Below are 20366 nucleotides of genomic sequence, written 5' to 3'. Positions count from 1 at the left end.
CTATAAGTGACAAGAATTTGGTTACAAATTAGCAGAAATCTCTATTATGGCTGTGTAAAAATATAGTTAGTTTTGAATAGGTAGCAGATTTTTTCGTCAATCACTTACTCGTAAGAAATACTTGCTTAGGAATTCCCCTTGTGGCTCAGTGGAAACAAATTTGACTAGTATCCATGAGGCAAAAGGTTCCATCCCTGGCCTTGCTCAGTGGGTTAAGGATCTGGTGTTGCTATGAGCTGTGGTGTAGGTCGCAGACAAAGCTCAGATCTGGCATTGCTGTGACTGTGGCATAGGCCAGAAGCTACAGCTCTGATTCTACCCCAGCCTGGGAACCTCCACATGCCGAAGGTGCAGCCCTAAAAAGACAAAAGACAAAGAAAGAAAGAAAAATACTTGCTTAGGTAAGAGGGAAATGGGTGATTGTGAGAAACTCTTCTTGAGGCAAACATACCAGAGGAGTGTGGCTTTCTTGCTCGCTCGTCCTCTCTCTCTTTCTTTCTTTTCTTTTCTTTTCTTTCCTTCTTTCCTTCCTTCCTTGGGGGGGGGGGGGTTAATTAGCACATAGCCACAGCCCATTTATTTGCATATTATTTGTGGCTGCTTTTATGCTGTAACTGCAACACTGAACTAGTTACCTAGTGTTCTTAGCCCCTAAAATATTTATTATCTGGTTCATTCCACTAAAAATTTATTGATTCTTTTTATAAAGTAAAGCGTAATGAAAATGATTTTGCCATATATGTCCACAAAAAATGGGAGAAACTTTGCAAGCTTAGGCTGTAACTCCTTGGTTCTTTCCAAGGTTACCACATAGGCTACACAGTGGGCTCCTTTGCTAAGAACAGATTCTGGCCATGTGATGAGTCTTGTTAATTATGAAAGGCTGATCTAAAGACTTTGTCCTTAGTTCATTCAGCCCAATTAAAACCCCCAACCAAGTTCTTTTCTCTTACTTTTAAAATTTTACCCATTATATTTAACTGTAAGGCACATTTAACAGCAGATGAAGTTCATCGTGACCTCAGGCAGAGGGAGGCTGCCATATGTGGGAGAGCTAGAAATAAACCTGGTATCTGTCTGAGGGGAAGCAGTGTGTGTCTAATAAGAAAAAGGAACTTGTCTGTCCAGTGAGAACTTTGCTGACTTTTTGTACTCTGACCCCATGTTTAAAAAATATGCAGGCCTTTAATTCTTTTGAGTTCATTTTCAAACTAATAGCTTTTTTTTCCACCAAACTTTTTTTTTACTGTTTCTATAAATATACATGCCCTAGTGTTCCTATTGAGTTTGTTTTCCTTTTGGCCAGCTGTTCAGGTTAAACTGGTTCACATAGCACACACTCTTTTTAGTTCAATGTCAAAACTTTTAAAAAGTTCAATGTCAGGATACCTTGTAAATATTTCTATATTGGTCAGAATATTTTAGCACCTGCAAAAGTGCCATGTTAACATGAATGAAAGTATCTGTTTCTCATTTTCATTTTTCTCTGAATATCTCAAGATATTCTTGGTATCTTCTATGCCAAATTAGAACAATTTGTAAGCCACCAATATATTAGAATGCTTATGTTAATGAATTGGGTCCTGTTCCTCACTGCTTACAAAATCAGTACTCACATGTGGTTTTCTGTTTGTCGTGTTTTTTTTTTTTTTTTTTTCACTTTTTTCTTTTAGGGCTGTACTCGCAGCATATGGAGGTTCCCAGGCTAGGAGTCGAATCGGAGCTACAGCTGCTGGCCTATGCCACAGCCACAGCAACACAGGATCCAAGCCACCTCTGTGAACTAGACCGCAGCTCATGGCGATGCCAGATCCTTAACCCACTGAGCAAGGCCAGGGATTGAACCCACAAGGTCATGGTTACTAGTCGGATTTGTTTCCACTGTGCCACAACAGGAACTTCACAAGTGTTGATAGAAAGGAAACATGCTTTTGATCAGAATTCCAGCAGTCTAGAGAGATGGACTCAGTGTGCCCCGCAAAACTACCTCTGAAGAATCTGCTCAGCCATGAAAGATTTTAAAGGGAAACAGAAAGTAATATCAGTTAATCATTGAGATGGGGGGGTCAGAGTTGTCACCATCCCACTGTATACAGGCTTATATGCAGTTTTGTTGACTCCTTGTGATCTTTCAAGATGCTACCTCGTTCACACAGTTTGTCCTTGAAATTACTTAAGGGGAATCTGGAGAAGAGATCTGGTCATCTGTTAATTACTTATTCTTTATTTATACTTCTTTGATCTATGGAAAGAACCAGCAAAACCAGCAAGTAAAGCATATTGTAATTTGAAAGGTGTGCTAGGGCCTGAGATGAGTTGAGCATGGGTTGCCTAGGTTAAGATTAGTGACAAGACAAAAGGGTGTCTCTTGTAGAGAGTTCCTTCCTATAAAAAGCTTTTTCCTTCTAAAAGCTGCTTACACTCTGACCTTTGGTCAGCAAATAGGTAATCAGCCTTTTCTGTCAAGTGTATTAGCTTGTCTGCATGTCAGTCTGTCTGGGTTTTGGTAGTTTTGACAATTCCATCCCATTCTGTCCCCCCCCACCACCACCCCTTATAGGTGACATTGAATTTTGGAGTTGTCTTCATTATGACTTTTTATCTGAATTGCATCTATGGGGTTTACTTCCATTTGAGGAGAGCTGTATAGTAATTCTTTAATGACACTGATACCAGTTAGAGGGATGAACAAAGAAGACGGAAGCTGTAGAAGCCTTAGGTCAAGGAGTTATATTTTCCTCCTTTTGAGGCAAGGGGCTAAGGTGCCACTCAGGCTTGGATTGATTTGGGTCAAAGCCAGACAAAACTCTCTCCATACCCGTTCAGAGTAGAGTGATGAGGCTGCCATCCCAGTGCTATAGAATTTATTTCATTTTACAATTCTTGCTCTAATGAAAAGATAAATTGTTCCTTGGGTCAGAGAGTCTAAGAAAGGAAGATAGGAGTTCCCGTCGTGGCGCAGTGGTTAACGAATCCGACTAGGAACCATGAGGTTGCAGGTTCGGTCCCTGCCCTTGCTCAGTGGGTTAACGATCCGGCGTTGCCGTGAGCTGTGGTGTAGGTTGCAGACGCGGCTCGGATCCCGCGTTGCTGTGGCTCTGGCGTAGGCCGGTGGCTACAGCTCCGATTCAACCCCTAGCCTGGGAACCTCCATATGCCGCAGGAGCGGCCCAAGAAATAGCAACAACAACAACAACAAAAAAAGACAAAAGACAAAAAAAAAAAAAAAAAAAAAAAAGAAAGGAAGATAAACATTACTAATGGTTGTTGTGGCCTCTATGAGAAGTTCAGTGCAAAGGGGCCCCTGTAAGGTGGTTAGGGCCCTAAGAGTTTGTCCCCAGCTTGACTTCTGTCAAAACTGTCTCTATGACAAGGATGTTTTTTCCTTCCCATTGTGAGCATTTCATCCTCAAGATACTGAATGCTTTCATCATTGTCTGCTTTTGAAGAGGAAGTTGTTGGATTTTTGCCCAGTTTGGCTACAAGTGGGGTGGGAGGAGATGTAGGAAAGTGAGCCAAAGTGTGCTTTAACTGGACAGTGTTTACTTCACATGTGTTGTGTCATGATAAAGACAGGGGTATTGGTAAAAACTTTCATGCTCCATAGCTACCTTTCCTAGTGAAGGGTAAACTTTAAAAAAAGAGAGAGAAATAAATAAATAATGCAGTTGTAAAGCAGTCTGTTGGTGTATCAGGCTGTTAAGATATAGTTTGACAATTTTGATTCCAACCATACTTTGCTAGAACTAGGAATGTTCTTAAAGAGGCATAAAATTATTGAATTGTTGATTGGAAGGAAATTTAGGAACTGTTTAATGAAACTCTTCTTTTATCTGGTTGTTACATGCACTCACACACTCATGCATTCCCCAACACACACACACACACACACACACACACACTCTCTCTCTCTCTCTCTCTCTCTCTTTTGGTAAGATCCTCACGTGGCAGATAGGGCTCTGGATGGTCTTTCCAACACTGACATTTCTCTTCACTTGGCTTTTTGCACCCCTTTGTACTTTCCTCTATCCATGGTGTCCTTCCTCCTCACAGAGATCTTTCTTGACTCTTGACATGTTCTGATGGCACTTCTAATTCATGCAGCAGTCACATGCACATTGTGGATCTATGGTTTGTCTGATTAGTGGGAGGAGGGACTGCCCCTCTTGCTCATTTCTGTGTCACCAGCAGCTAACACAGTACTTTGCACATAGCTGTACCCATATATGTTTGGAATCCATGAATTCTATCCATTCATTATATTTTCTATAGTCACCTGACTTATATTTGAACTTTCAAAAGTATCTTATTCTATTTTGGATTTGCTGTAGTGATAATACAGTTTTTAGAAAACTGAAGAAAATGTTTATAACCAGGATGAGAAAAGGATAATATTAATATGTAAAAGAATTCCCACACATCTCTAAGGAAAATGTTTAACTTTAATAAATAGACAAGGATGTGTGATTAGCTAATTCACAAAGGAAATTCTCAAAATGGCTAAGAGAGACCTGAGAACATTTTTATCTCATTTGTAAAATTGGGAACTTACAGGGATTTTGTTATTAAATTTAGTTCATTCATAAATAATTGTTGAGGAGTTCCTGTCGTGGCTCAGTGATTAACGCATCTGACTAGGAACCATGAGGTTGCGGGTTCGATCCCTGGCCTTGCTCAATGGGTTTAGGATCCGGCGTTGCCGTGAGCTGTGGTGTAGGTTGCAGACGAGGCTCGGATCCCACGTTGCTGTGTCTCTGGTGTAGGCTGGCGGCTACAGCTCCGATTCGACCCCTAGCCTGGGAACCTCCATATGCCGTGGGAGCGGCCCAAGAAATGGCAAAAAGACAAATAATAATAATAATAATTGTTGTTTGCCTCTTTTGTACCTAAGCACATTCTTAATACTGAGGATACACAGTGAACAAATTATCCCTTCCTAATAGAATTTACATCCTAATAGTGGAGAGAAACAATAAACAAACATGTAAATAAAATGTACAGGATGTTGGATAGTGTTGAGGGCTGTAGAGGAAAATAAAGCAGGGAAGAGACGGCAGGTAGTAGGTCACAGTGCTGCTATTTTAAATAGGATGATCCAGGAATTCCTTACTGAGATTGTGACATTTCAGCAAAGATTTCAAAGAGCTAAGGGAATCAACCAAGTAGTTGTCTTGGAGAAGAATGTTCCAGGCAGAGAAATAGCACAGATAAAGGAATGAGGGGGTGTTATAGCTGATAATGTTTGAAGAATAGCAAGGGAGCCAGTGTACTAAGAACAGAGTGAGCAAGGGAAAGATTCTAGGAGAGATGAAGGGGGACTAGGTGAAGGCCTTTTGATCTGCAAGTATGTTGGCTTTTATTCAGGTGGGAAACCATTGTAGAAAATTCAGTCAGGGGAATGACATGAGTATTTGTCATATAATGTAATGACATACATATATATTTGCTTTTTAGGGCCACACCTGTGGTATATGGAAGTTCCCAGGCTATGGGTCGAATCAGAGCTACAGATGCCAGCTACTGCCACAGCCACAGCAATGCTGGATCTGAGCCATGTCTGCGACCTATACACAGCTCATGGCAATGCCGGATCCTTAACCCACTGAGCAAGGCCAGGTATTGAACCACATCTCATGGATACTAGTAGGGCTCATTACTGCTGAGCCACAACAGGAACTTCCAACTTGAGTATATTTTAAATGGATTATGGTGCTGTTCCATTTAGAACATTCTATTCTGTGGAATCAGAGAGGCTAATTAGGAAACCCGAATAATTGAATAAGAGTTGATGGTAACCTAGACTGGGGTGGTAGCAGAATGAAGGATGGAGACAGAGGAGTACTTAGACTGTATGCATTTTCATGATAGATAAATATTGGGCATGAGAGGAAGAGTCAAAGATTACTTTGAGGTTTTAGGCTTGAACAACTGGAAGGTGTTAACCAAGGTATAAGTGCTTAGCCCGCTGTGTGGCATACCTGGTGCTCTGTGAAGGATGGTTCCCTTCCCCAGAATTTAGGATAAAAATGAAAGACTTTATCGATCTGCTTCTGTCCACCTTCACAAACAAATAGAATGTTTCTCCAGAATAATTAGATAACAGATTCTACATTTAGCTGGCACATTGGAGTTCTAATAAGTTACTCTGTCTGTTGACCATGATATTTACTCTCTAACAGAAGGTGAAACTATTGTTTTTCCATATGACTGATACAATAGTGGCAAAGATGTCAATAGTAGTAAAACTTCTAAAAAAATCAAAGAAAAAACTTACTCTGTCAGTGTTTCATTTTATGGATAACATGCACTTTATGCCCATTTTTTCTTTTCAGGATGCTGCCTTATGGCTGTTTAGCAACAGGAGACCGCTCTGGCCTCATTGAAGTTGTGAGCACCTCTGAAACAATTGCTGACATTCAGCTGAACAGTAGCAATGTGGCTGCAGCAGCAGCCTTCAACAAAGATGCCCTTCTGAACTGGCTTAAAGAATACAATTCTGGGTTAGTGTATTTTGTTTGATTTTCATTCTTCTGAACAAACAGCCAAATAAATAATTGTTAGAATCCTCAGTGTCCCAAAGGAAATACTAGTGTTATTTATTGCTTCACTTCATGTTAGATCAAAATGACAAATAGGCCTTCCTAAAGTCTTACAGACAATTAATTCTACTTCATCTAGATCAAATTTCAGAGCTGAGCCGTATTTTAAAAGCTAAGAATTTAAGTATTTAACAAATAACATATAACTTTTTAAGTGCATGAACTTCTGTAATTATGTGAATGTATGAACTAGGTAAGTTTTCAGTAGATATTTATAATAGAAGTTAGTGACTTTATAGACTGATCTTGCCAAACTAAAAAATACAATACTAGGAATTGTGTTACTGTGTTGGAAAAGTGCTAATACATAGGAAATGAAGGAATTTTACAGGAAGGGGAAAACACCTCAAGTATTTTTGGCTTAAGACTCTGAAGTCAGACTGAAATTTTATCATGGTCAAAATCCAAGAACTTGTATGTGAGAATTAGTTTTCAAATTTTGTTTTTAGCGCCTTGTCCCTAAAGGGTCTATATTAGTCAGTTTTGATTTAAGTCAGTGACTTAAATGGTTGGAACTGCAATACCGAAGTCTTCAGTATGAAATTCTAGTCTTTGGTCAAAACTGCAAAAATGTTCTGAAGCCCGGTGTCATCCAGCAAAACCGATGGTGTCCTTTCATTACTATGCATATGAACCTACCACTATCGCCACTGAAACATGAGCCCCAGGACACAGCATTTTGAATGGCTGAGGTCCAGTTATCAGATGTCTTTGAGCCAGCCTGCTGACTCCTCTCTGCCCTGCTCCTCTGATGATCATCCACATTTTCTTGGCTGATCCAGCATCTTCAACTCATATGGTTTTGGCAGCTCTGTATTGCAGTTCTCCTCACATTAAAGAGGAAACAGAAGTGTGGATTGGGTCCGTCCCATACATTGAAGGCTGAAAACCTTTCTTGCTGCTATTTTTTCCCCTTGTTCAGGGATGACCTGGACCGAGCCATTGAGGAGTTTACCCTGTCCTGTGCCGGCTACTGTGTAGCTTCTTATGTCCTTGGGATTGGTGACAGACATAGTGATAACATCATGGTCAAAAAAACTGGCCAGGTAAGCTGCTTTCCAGAGTCTGCCACGGGCCTCAGTGATGCTCTTACATATGAGCAGCACAGTTTCTTGGGAAACTCAGTCAGATTTCTTATGATTCTCAGAGTTATGTCTTTGTCTTTCCTTTTATTTCCCACCCCTTGTTTCATATACCATCTCCTTCATATATTGGTTTGTTTGCTTAACGTTAGGTGATAAGCATTTATTGAAATGTTAAAAAAATTTATTGCAGTTATTTACAAGTGACCTATTCCTTCAGTATAAAAAATTGTGCTGGCGGAGTTCCTGTCATGGCGCAGCGGAAATGAATCCAACTAGGAACCATGAAGTTGTGGGTTCGATCCCTGGCCTTTCTCAGTAGGTTAAAGATCTGGTGTTGCCGTGAGCTGTGGTGTAGGTCGAAGAGGCGGCTCAGATCTGGCATAGCGCCCAGCTATAGCTCAGATTAGACCCCTAGCCTGGGAACCTCCATATGCCACAGATGTGGCCCTAAAAAAAAAGACAAAAGACAAAAAAAAAAAAAAAGAAAAAAGAAATTGTACTGGGGACAATTTGTACCTAAGAGTAGAATGAACAAATAATGCACAGGATGTATTAACTTTAAAGAAGACAACCAATGCTTAAAAAAACACCAAAAATAATTGAGGTGAATCCCACTTGAGCCATTTTTTTTCATTTAGAATATCAAGTCTAATCATACCTGGAAGTAAGGAGAAATAGAGTAGAGTGATATCACTTGGGGGTAGCCGGGGAACTAGACCAGGTTATTTATTTTTACTTATTTGTTTATTTATTTTTTAAATGGACACACCTGAGGCATATGGAAGTTTCAGGGCTCAGGGTCAAATTAGAGCTGCAGCTGCTGGCTTATGTCACAGCCACAGCAACTCCAGATCCAAGCCTCATCTGTAACCACTTTGGATCCTTAACCCACTGATCGAGGCCAGGAATCGAACCCACATCCTCATGAACACTATGTCAGGTTCTTAACCTACTAGGCCACAGTGGGAACTCCAAGACCAGGTTACTTACTTATTTATTTATTTATTTATTATTTATTTATTTGTCTTTTTGCCTTTTCTAGGGCCACTCCCTCCGCATATGGAGGTTCCCAGGCTAGGGGTCTAATCGGAGCTGTAGCCACTGGCCTACGCCAGAGCCACAGCAACGCGGGATCCGAGCCACGTCTGCGACCTATACCACAGCTCATGGCAACACCAGATCCTTAACCCACTGAGCAAGGGCAGGGATCGAACCTGCAACCTCATGGTTCCTAGTCCACTGTGCCATGACAGGAACTCCAAACCAGGTTATTTAATATAAAGAAGCTCTTAATTTTGAAATGAAAAATGTCTCATTCTTCAGAATGACTTTTGTTTGTAAAATTCTTTTACATTAAGCAAAGTCAAATAAAATAATGAGATGTTTTTCGGTTTGGCCACCCTTGGAATTCTCTGACACTAAAGGCATTCCAGAATAAAAATCTCTGAATCACTATATCTGGCTCTAGGTGGGACCCAGAGTTTTACAATTCCTTGGAGATCTGGTGTGGGCTTTGAGAATTGAACCTTGTGTTCACACCTAAAAAGATTCCCTTGGACTTCTGGTTAATTAGATCAAAACAGATTTTTCTCCATTGTTTCCTCAGGCCCTTCTAATATGATATTGAGAAATAAGAAATATGTAAACCCAGAAAGTCAAAGATAACAGGCAAAGAGGCACAGTGTGCGAAAGACATCAACAGATTTGGGGATGAGAGAAAGCAAAATGGAAAAGTGGCAATGACTTAGCATAGCTGAGAGAATGTCTACTTGTGGAAGGGTATGTGAGTCTAAGAAAAGGCCTGGAATCAGAGGCACTAGATGCTGCTGAAGGAGTTCCCATTGTGGCTTAGCAGGTTGAAGACCCAACATCTCTTTGAGGATGTGGATTCAATCCCTGGCCCCGCTCAGTGGTTAAGGATCTGGCATTGCCACAAGTCTGCAGCATGTGTCACAGATGCAGCACATATCCAGTGTTGCCATGGCTGCGGTGTAGGCCTCAGCTGCAGCTCCAGTTTGACCCCTAGCCCGGGAACATCCATATGCTGCAGGTGTGGCTATAAAAAGAAAAGAAAGGAATAGATGCTGCTGAAGGTGGGCAAAGGGGAAGAGGCTGAAAATAGGATTGACTGGCAGTTTATAAATGGAGCAATTAGGTGCTCATGTCTCCTTTCCAACTCCAAGAAGGGTTAGAAGATTTATTTCCTGAAGAAACCAATTCTTCTGACTCAAGGACAACCAAGTTCTATAGAAGTTAAGAGTAAGGGGCCATATTAAAAATGAGGATGTGAGGACTATGTCTAGATACTCATATTGCAACAGAACAAAGGGTGGGGGAAAAAATGTATACATGTAAGGATAACTTGATCCCCTTGCTAGACAGTGGGAAAAAAAAATAAATTAATAAAAAGCTTTTAAAAAAATGAGGATGAAGTGTAAGCTGGCATGCTAAATAATATGGTTCCCACACACTCCTGCTTGCTTTGCTACGAGAACACTAGCAACCAGGTATGTATTTGCACCCTCACAAGAGACTAGATAGTTCTTCTCAAGAGAATTGGATTGGTTCCAGTGAAAGGGCTTTTAGACCTGACAGTGGAGGTCTCTCCCCAGTTACTTAACAAGGAAACCCACTGATCAACAATCCTACTATGTCCATAGATTTTTCATTCATCTTTTTGGAGACTCATTATTAAATGTGAATGTTCATTCAGGGATTGTAAGACATTTGAGGCAGAGCTCCACTGTGAAAGATAGGGACTAAAGCAAGCAAAATGGGGGGTGGGAAGGACTGGGAAAACAGAGTTAACTGCCGTAAATAGAGGATGATTAAAAAAATAAAAACAAAAAAGACATTGTGTCTATGAAGTAATAATATTCTGTTTTTAAAAATCAGAAAATAGGAGTTCCCGTCGTGGCGCAGTGGTTAACGAATCCGACTAGGAACCATGAGGTTGCGGGTTCGGTCCCTGCCCTTGCTCAGTGGGTTAAGGATCCGGCGTTGCCGTGAGCTGTGGTGTAGGTTGCAGACGCGGCTTGGATCCCGCGTTGCTGTGGCTCTGGTGTAGGCTGGTGGCTACAGCTCCGATTCGACCCCTAGCCTGGGAACCTCCATATGCCGCGGGAGCGGCCCAAGAAATAGCAACAACAACAACAAAAAAGACAAAAGACAAAAAAAAAAAAAAAATCAGAAAATAGAATCCTTGGAAACTAAAAAGAGGAACAAATAGGAGTTTCCGCCATGGCACAGTGGGTTAAGGATGTTGTCTCCCTGGTGGCAGATTCAATCCCTGTCCTGGAACAGTGAGTTAAGGATGATCCAGTGTTGCCACAGCTGCTACTCAGATTTGATCCCTGGCCTAGGAACTTTCACATGCCATGGGTGTGACAAAAAAAAAAAAAAAAAAAAAAAAAAAGAGAGAGGAACAATAAAATTAAAATAGTGGTTTAAATTCAAGATCAACTAACTTTTCTTTCTTTCTTTCTTTCTTTCTTCCTTCCTTTCTTTCCTTCCTTCCTTCCTTCCTTCCTTCCTTCCTTCCTTCCTTTCTTCCTTCCTTCCCTCCCTCCCTCCCTCCCTCCTTCCTTCCTTCTTTCCTTCCTTCCTTCCTTTCTTTCTTTCGGCTGTGCTCTTGGCATGTGAAAGTTCCCAGGTCAGGGATTGAACCCACACCACAGCAGTGACCCAAGCCACTGTAGTGACACCAGATCCTTAACTGTGCCTCAAAGGAACTTCTCAACTGACATTTCTTGAACTCTTGTGGGAAGCACAGTTCCATAAGTTCTTTATGTATGTCAATTCCTTTAATCTTTATGACAACCTTAGAGAGCAAGTGTTGGTATTACCCTCTTTACAGGTGAGAAAATTGACACAACATAAAGTGGACATACCAGGACTTAAATCCAGGCAGTTCGGCCCAGATTCTGTTTTTTAGGCACCATGTTATATATTGTCCTTCAACATCCCCAAAAGGACCAAAGTATCTGATAAGTAGAAGAAAGAGGATCCAGAAATGATAGAGAATCAGTTCAGGGAGGTTCACCATCTAGCCTAATGAAAATTACAGAAGGAAGAGCACACAAGGGAAGGGAAGCGAAGGAACTTACCATGCAAATAATACAAAGATTTCCTCAGAGCTGATATTCATGAATATCCAATCAAAAGGTCACAAAATTTTCTTTCCAGTGGGTGAAAAGACCCTCACTAATAACGCCCATCCCCATAACATTTCAGTGCATTAAGCATAAAGGAAAGGTCTTAAAACTTTCCCAAAAAAACACACATAGCAGGCCACATACCAGAGTTTAGGAGTCAGGAATCTAGCAGTGTCGGAAAGTATATAGACAGTGGAAATTAATCTTCATGCTTTTGAGAGAAAATTATTTTAAACTCAGAATTCTATACCAAACTTTCAGTCAAGTATGAAGGTAAAATAAAGTCATTTTCAAATATAACAAGGTCTCAAAAGCTGTACCTCCTCTTCATCTTTTTTTTAGAAGAATGCTAGAATAAGGGCATCTATCAAAACAAGGGACTGAGAGTTCCCTGGTGACTCAGCAGGTTAAGGACCTGGTTTGGTCACTGCTGTGGTGCAGGTTCGATCCCTGGCCCCGGAACTTGCTCATGCCATAGGCACAGTGGAAAAAAACCACAAACAAACAAACAACTAAAAAAACCAACAAGGGTCTAAACTAGTGGTTCTCTGCTGGGGTGCTTTTGCACTCAGGGCATATTTGTCAATGCCTAAAGACATTTCTGGGTGTCACGACTGGGAGGGGGGATGCCTACTGGCATCTATGGGTAGAGGCTAGGGAGGCTGCTGAAAACCGTCTAGTGTCTAAGATAGAACCTCACAACAAAGAATTATAGGGTCCAAAATGTCAGTAGTGCCAGTATTGAGAAAGCCTGGTCTACACCAAAAGAGAAAGTGATATGGGATTGGGAAACAGGAATGGACTCCAAATGGGAAGAGGGTGAAGGCTGAACCCAGGGTGATGGTTCTGTGGCAGGTCTGGAGAGCAGTCCACCCAGACAGCAGCTAACAGATTACCTGACCATGTGGGAAACTATTTTGAAATGATTTTTAGATTTTTAAGATTTTTTGAAGAATTAGTGATCAGATCACTGAACACTAAGACCAAAAAAAAAAAAAAAAAAAAAAGTTTTGTCAAGGAAAAAGATTAACAAAAAAGGAAATGTTGTTGTAGTGTATGTACCATTACCACATGGCTTAGCTTTGAAATGTGTTTCCATATTTGAGCAATATAAACACTGAATGTTGATTTAACCAGAAGTTTTGATATAGTGTGCTCCATTGTGAGGTGTTACATCAGCACAAGAGTACTAAATCTGTACCATCCATAATGGTTGAAAATTAGGGAGTAAAAAATAAGTACAAACATGCTATTTAGAGAAATGGGGGCAGCTATCAGGAAAAACACGTGAAAGAATGGGGAGAAGTTCCCTCTAAGTAGAGACACTTAAGGTGGTGAGGGAACTGGTGGGACAAAGAGGTCTTCTCTTTTTGGTTTGCTTCTTTGTGTAAAACTATTTGACTTTTAAAAATCAATGTTTATTATTTGGATGTATTTTCCCTTTTAAAGATTCGTCTTTCCCACTGGTTATATGCAGTTTAATATCAGGGTTATTATTGAGTATAAATGATCTATGAACATCAGAAGCACACTTTTCCCAAGTGATCCAGAAGGCTGTGAAAAGAGAGAAGAGCTCCTATGATGTTGGATGTAGTGCTTGGGGATCTAGGACTGCTGAGGTCTTGCCTTTTTATTTGGAACCCACCAGAACAAAAGGGGAAATTAAATCCCATTTGTTTTCCAGCTCTTCCACATTGACTTTGGACATATTCTTGGAAATTTCAAGTCTAAATTTGGCATTAAAAGGGAGCGAGTGCCTTTTATTCTTACCTATGATTTCATTCATGTGATCCAACAAGGAAAAACAGGAAACACGGAAAAGTTTGGCCGGTAAGCATTGTCCTTGTGCCAAGGGTAAACACATCTAATATATTGTTATCTGATCAGCTGAGAGGTATATTTAGATTGGGGAGATAGTCTGCTAACAGGAGGCTTTGGGGGAATTTACCTATCGGATCCATGTTCTGATTCAGAGAAGATAAACAGGAATTCCCATTGTGGCTCAGCAGATTACAAACCGGACTAGTATCCACTAGGATGTGGGTTTGATCCCTGGCTTCACTCATTGGATTAAGGATCCGGCATTGCCATGAGCTATGGTGTAGGTCACAGACTTGACTCAGATCCCACATTGCCCTGGCCATGGTGCAGCTGCAGCTCTGATTCAGCCCCTAGCCTGGGAACTTTCCTATGCCGTAGGTGTGGTTCTAAAAAGACGACAAAAAAAAAAGAGAGAGAGAAAAAAAGAAAACAAACAAAATGCTAGAAATCTGAAATAAATTACTGTGTTTTATTCCAGTAGTATGCCATCTTTTACCTGTATAAGAAAAAACTGTTATGACATTTGTTAGATGTTGAGTGGGACTGGCATTTTGCTGTCATTCTATGTGAAGTACAGTAGGAGAGTCAGGGTCTAGGAGTTCCCGCTGTGGCACAGCAGGTTAAGGATCCAGTTTTGCCACAGCTGTGGCATAGATTGCAGCTGCTGCTCAGATTTGATCCCTGGCCCAGGAACTTCCAAATGCTGCAGATACAGCCAAAAAAAAAAAGGTGTGTGTGTCAAGATTCAGGAACAGACTTTGTAATCTCTTATCTATCCCTTGCTATTTGAACGTTTCCCTGCACATTACTTGTCTTCTTGTCATTGTTAACTTCATTTTAAATGGGACAACAATAATTATATTTCAGGGCTGTTTTAATAATGACATGTTATATGATGTGACCAGCTCATACCATATGCTTACCAGATGATTGCTATTATTATTTTTAGTTCTGCCTGAGTTTCTGTAGAATATACTTCTGGATCCATTTTTCTCTTTGGCAAAATTAGTGAGATAGGATTGAATTATCCTATTGAATGACCACCTTGAAGAGGAGAGAGGGAAGGCAAGATGATAGGAAGGTGAAGTGCAAAAGCACTGATGCTGATTTGGGGGGCATCAAAGAAATTAAGTCTCTGGAGTCAGACCACAAATCTAGAATCTAGAAGTATGGTTAAAAATCCTTAGGGGTTATAATTACCACTTGTTTTATAATTAATTTTGTGTCTCATAGGATTAAAAAGCCTAGATTAAGTGTTACATGATCTTTAATCATAGAATTTCTATTTAGTTTTATTTTTTAAAGATATGTATTGTTTTAGAGAGTTTGATTTATTTATGCAAATTTTTGTCCTGGGACAGTTTTCTAAGAAGTGGAACTCAGAAGCAAATGTTTGGTTCAATAGAAATTTTCCAGCTCTTAGGAAAGTCTAGCTGTATCTCTCTTATTTTGCTCTATGAAATTTGCTATCTCACTTCTAACATCATACTCTCATGATTTGCTCTGTAAACGAAAGGTTCCGCCAATGTTGTGAGGATGCATATCTGATTTTACGACGGCATGGGAATCTCTTCATCACTCTCTTTGCACTGATGTTGACTGCAGGGCTTCCTGAGCTCACATCAGTCAAGGATATACAATATCTTAAGGTACACACCTCTTTTCTTTGTATATTGGATTTTGTGGGCAAAGAGCTCAGCTCTACCTATTTCCCTCAAACATTCGATGGGAGTGGAACAAGGTCATTTGCTGTGAGATGATTCTTATCCAGGAGTGGTAGTAGCAAGCTCCTGAATAGTTGTCTTGCAGAAATCATAAATTCATTTCATCTTCAAAATCCTTTGGCAAATGTCTTGTTATCACCATACTTTGGTGTTCATTCTCCCTCCTGCACATGGCATTTAAATAAAAACATGGGGTACATTGCTTGATGGTGACTGGGAGGCATGACCTAGCTAGTCCCCTGCAGACTTTGAAATTTGCACATCACTACAGAGGTGTGAAATCAGATTTTTTTTCCCTCTTTATTTTCAGGACTCTCTTGCATTAGGGAAGAGTGAAGAAGAAGCACTCAAGCAATTTAAGCAAAAATTTGATGAGGCACTCAGGGAAAGCTGGACTACTAAAGTGAACTGGATGGCCCATACAGTGCGAAAAGACTACAGATCTTAGTGATCAGCCTTTGCTCCTAATGTATTTGTTGGTTTTGTTTAGTTTTCATTTTGCACTTGCACTAAACTGAACGTGACCCTGCCAGAGATGTTATAAAGGGAATGAAATCTGGAGCCCAGAGTTAAATTAAGAACAAGGCATCCCACAGAACCTAATATGAACAATCCCTGATTACTACCCTCTGCTTTTTGAATGCTTCCAAGATTCATCATGAAAACTGTCAACATTATGGATAATCATTTCCTGCTGACTTTGCACGCCAAGGAATGCTCCTAGAGATTGTTTTTCGTCTTTTTTTTTTTTTTTTTTTAATGTATTTGGTACTTTTCTGGAAAGGTGTAAACACTTCTTTTTCATATTGTGACCAAGTATTATCACTCAGCCAACTTATCCATACTTTGGGACTAGTAGCTGTTCTTACTTTCCAAATGAGGCTTAAAAGAAAGCTATCTTTCTTCCCTTTTTAAATTGTGTAAACTACAAATTATAATATAATTTGAAGTTATGATTATTTTTCAAAAGAAATCTTTTAAACCTATGGAAACATTAATTCTTTTGTTTATATTTATCTACCATGATAGCATCATTCCAGCCAGACTTGCTGCAAATCTACTGGTGAGGCAAATATAATTTAATTTATGCTGCATATATATTTATAAAATTTCTAGTGGGAGTTCTATATAAAAGGATGTTATTTTGGTTTTCTTCAGCCTGTGTTTTAAAGTTTTACAAAAGCAGAGCTTTTTCCTAAGTTACTTTTTAGTTAACTATATGATCCAGTTCTTCCAGCTGCTTCTATAATGAGGCACATATTAATACAGTTTTTACATGGTTCTATGAAAGAGTTCACTTCATAGAGTATAATACTTGAGCAAATTTATCCAAGACAGAAAGCAAATGAAAAGGAAACTATTTATGGAATAAACTCCAGACCTAAAATTTAGTATTTTAGTAAAATGCCAGCTGTTCTTACTGTATTTATTAAAACTTGTAATAATGTGATTTTTCAAGGATATTAGCTCAAATTGAAATGTTTCATGCCACATGGAATTCTTTAATTTATTTGTTGAGGTACCATATATTTAGGGTGCTAGATGGCAGATAATGTTCATATGTGCAATAGGAACTACTGGTTTGAATGTGTAAATTGAGGCTTTTTCTGAGTACTGGCAACATCCAGCAAAACTTACTGCTTATTCTCCAAAGACTATTGGGAACTCTCAATCCTCAATGACATGGGAAAGAGAACTGAGTATTTGCCCTGTGACTGAGTTTTCTATAGGAATTTTATTAAAGATGGTTTAATTTTGTTGTCCTCTTTAATGTTCTCAGTCAAATAAATGGGTGAGCTGGTTTTGGCTGCTCTTGGGATGTGTGGGCCTCTTCTTTATGGGCAGCACAGGCCTTTGGACCTTGGCACTGGGACTCTAAGAAATGGCCAAGTCAGTTGACAAACCAACCTCAGGAGTAGGCTGAGGTTCATGGTCTCTTCCATGACATCTCTCCTTGCTCCCCAACCCCACCAGGCTGTATGCCAGGCTTAGTTGGGAGCCTGAGGCAAGAGGGTGCCCTCACTGAGTTTACATACCTTTGGGAAGCACCCTGAGGTCTGGAAGAGTGTCCCTTCAGTTAGTCATATCAGTACCCAAGGCCAGACTAGCCACTTTGTAGCTCTCTTCTATTAGGCAGATGCTCAGAGCACAGTTACTTGGAAATAACTCAGATGATGATGGAGGCTGAGCTCTGAACTGACTATTCCCAGGGCTGCTTTAGACTAGGGAGAGTTCCAGGGATAGGACTACAAAAGGACAGGCTTGTGAGCGGTCTTTGGTAGCAGTCCACCATTACATGCACCAGGTCATAGGTCATGGGTTGCAGAGTGGTGAGCATTGCCAGGCAGAAGTGGATACACTGTTTCCAGAGGGGTCTCCTCAGCCCACAGATTCCCTGGTAAATACATTTCAATCAGGGACTGAATATCTTCAAGAGTAAGAAAGGGAAATGAGCCTCCCCAGACAGTGCTGGACCTAAGGCCAGCATGGGTCTTGACCATCCTGCCCTCTGCAGTAGGCCCCCCATAGATAGGCAGGACCCTGTGGCATGGAAGCTTTTAGGAGCTGCCAAGCACTTCTGGGAGGTGCTCCCTGCACACTTGCTGAACCACATGTCTCTGCTTCTCAGAGGCTCGGGCTGAGCCAGAGATGGAAGTGAAGGCAGAGGATGCCAACCTCCAGGGTGGGTGGGCTGCAGGAACAGCTTCTAGGGGCTGGTTACCTAATAATTTGGCCCCTTGTTTTTTGGTTCTTCCCCAAGTTTTCTCCAAAATAAGATTTTGGGAGTTCCCGTTGTGGCGCAGTGGTTAACGAATCCGACTAGGAACCATGAGGTTGCGGGTTCAATCCCTGCCCTTGCTCAGTGGGTTAAGGATCCGGCGTGAGCTGTGGTGTAGGTCGCAAATGCGGCTTGGATCCTTCGTTGCTGTGGCTCTGGCGCAGGTCAGTGGCTACAGCTCCAATTAGACCCCTGGCCTGGGAACCTCCATATGCCATGGCAGCGGCCCTAGAAAAGGCAAAAAAAAAAAAAAAAAAAAAAGACAAAATAAAATTTTGGAAACTTGGTACATTGCTTATTTGAGGATAGCATCTGTGTCTACCCTGGTCTGGGAAGACAGAGGATGATGTTGAACAAGTAATTCCTATGTGGTCTCATGACTCTAGGTGACCCTGGGCTGCAGAAAGAGGCCAGTATTTGCAATCTCTGCCTGTCTGATCTTGGAGTAAGACATTTATTTTGTTTCTCAGGGTCTGAGCTTCCTAGTTTGTAAAGTGGGATTGGTAAAAACTGCTCTACTCACTTCTGTGATTTGGGGAGTGTCTAGTTTAAGACTGTGAATGGGAACATGTGCTGAGTCCCAATTCAGAGGCAATCTTATTTCCCTGCTTCAGCCTCCTAAAAGCCACTGCACATGGGAACCTCAAGGAAGGTTCCAGAGCTCCGTCCCTGTTTCTGTGAATTCTCAGTGCTACCTTATCCAGCCCATAGCCCTGACTGTCAACACCAGATCTTGGCCAGGCAGCCTGTAATGCAGGTGTCACTTGTCTGCAGAAGGTGTAAGATTGGTCCGTGAGGTAGAGAGCAGAGAGGTACTGTGTGCCAAGTAAGCCTGACTATCGGGGACAAGGAGGGAGTGAATAGAGGCCACGGTTTGCTGAGTCTTCAAGGATAGATAGGAGCTACGTGAAGGGATAATGGGAAGAGTGTGTTAGGCAGGAAGGTACAGCATATATAAAGCATGATTCATGGGCCTTAACGGGATCAGTAATTGTTCATTAGCACCTGCCTCTTTCCCCTTCCTCCACTCAAGGATGCTGCTGCACCTCTTCTCCAGGATCCAGGTAGGACAACAAGCATGTCATCTTGGAGCCTCCTCTTCTTTCAGTGGCAATGGGAGTTTGGTCCCCTTTCCAATGATGTAAAGTCTGAAATCACCTTCTGGGTTATTCATACACAAAAATGTACAACTGATGGATTTTTGGAACTCCTGATTCGTTTCCACTTTAAACAAAGACCAGGTTTAATGCTTAGAAGTCTGGCCTTACGGATCTTCCCCACCTTCTTCTTTTCTACCATTTTTTATTGTGGAAAAAGGCACATAGAGAAAAGTATATGAAACAATAACATATATAAATGATATTAGCATATCATAGAGCAGATATCTAGGTAATCACCACACAGGTCAAGAAAGAAAATTGCCAGCATCTCAGAAAGCCTATACTTTCCCCTTCCTGGTGAAGACTCCCTTGCTGCCTAGGTAATCACCACCTCTTTTATGTCAGTCCTCAGGCTCTTTCCCTCAACATTGCATTTTTACGATTCAGCCGTGCAGTTGCACGTAACTTGGGTTATTCTTTATCATTACTGTATAGTATTCCATGGCATGGATACCCTGTAACTTATATATCCTCTCTACTGTTGGGACACGTACGGGTTGTTTCTATTTTGAGGCTATTACATGTGATCCTGATGTGATAATTATAATTTACCTCCTGTTTCACATATGTACATATTTCTTTGTATGTGTATTCTTAAGATTAAAATTGATGGGTCAGTTCCCATTGTGGAAACAAGTGGAAACAAGCCCAACTAGTATCCATAAGGTTGCAGGTTCGATTCCTGGCCCTGCTCAGGGAGTTGGGGATCTGGTGTTGCCATGGGCTATGCTATGGGTTGCAGACGTGGCTCAGATCCTGCATTGCTATGGCTGTGGTATAGGCTGGCAGCTGCAGCTCTGATTTGACTGCTAGCCTGGGAACTTCCATATGCTGCAGGTGTGGCCCTGAAAAATAAAAAAAAAATAAAAAACAAAATTGAGAGTTTATAGTTATGCATATCTTTATTTGACCAAGTAATGCTAAAATAATTGGTTGTACCAATTTATTTTTCCCCAATACCTTATTGCTCCACATTCTCACCAATACCCAGTTAACCAACATTTAAGATTTTTAGCTATTTCGGTGTATATAGTGAATTTATGT

At 40.8% G+C, this 20366-nt stretch overlaps 1 protein-coding gene across 13 annotated transcripts in view; it reads left to right on the top strand.

Moving 5' to 3' along the window:
- PIK3CB (phosphatidylinositol-4,5-bisphosphate 3-kinase catalytic subunit beta) overlaps positions 1-17196 on the top strand; it is a 184006-nt gene extending 166810 nt beyond the window's left edge. For all 13 annotated transcript variants that reach the window (XM_084989822.1, XM_021069527.2, XM_084989825.1 and 10 more), the window contains 5 exons: positions 6333-6500; positions 7522-7645; positions 13523-13668; positions 15176-15308; positions 15694-17196. In XM_084989822.1, coding sequence (XP_084845948.1) covers positions 6333-6500; positions 7522-7645; positions 13523-13668; positions 15176-15308; positions 15694-15831 — 709 coding nt within the window. In that variant the 3' untranslated portion in view covers positions 15832-17196. The remainder of the gene's footprint in view (positions 1-6332; positions 6501-7521; positions 7646-13522; positions 13669-15175; positions 15309-15693) is intronic.
- The last annotated feature ends 3170 nt before the right edge of the window (positions 17197-20366 follow it).

The sequence above is a fragment of the Sus scrofa genome, chromosome 13 (assembly GCF_054392235.1).
Source record: "Sus scrofa isolate SSC_HxYL_T2T_F1_AM1 chromosome 13, Sscrofa_HxYL_maternal_Yorkshire_Landrace_v2.0, whole genome shotgun sequence".
NCBI classification, from domain to species: Eukaryota; Metazoa; Chordata; class Mammalia; order Artiodactyla; family Suidae; genus Sus; species Sus scrofa.
Note: the sequence above shows the minus strand (reverse complement) of the source record. Positions and strands in the feature narration are given on the sequence as shown.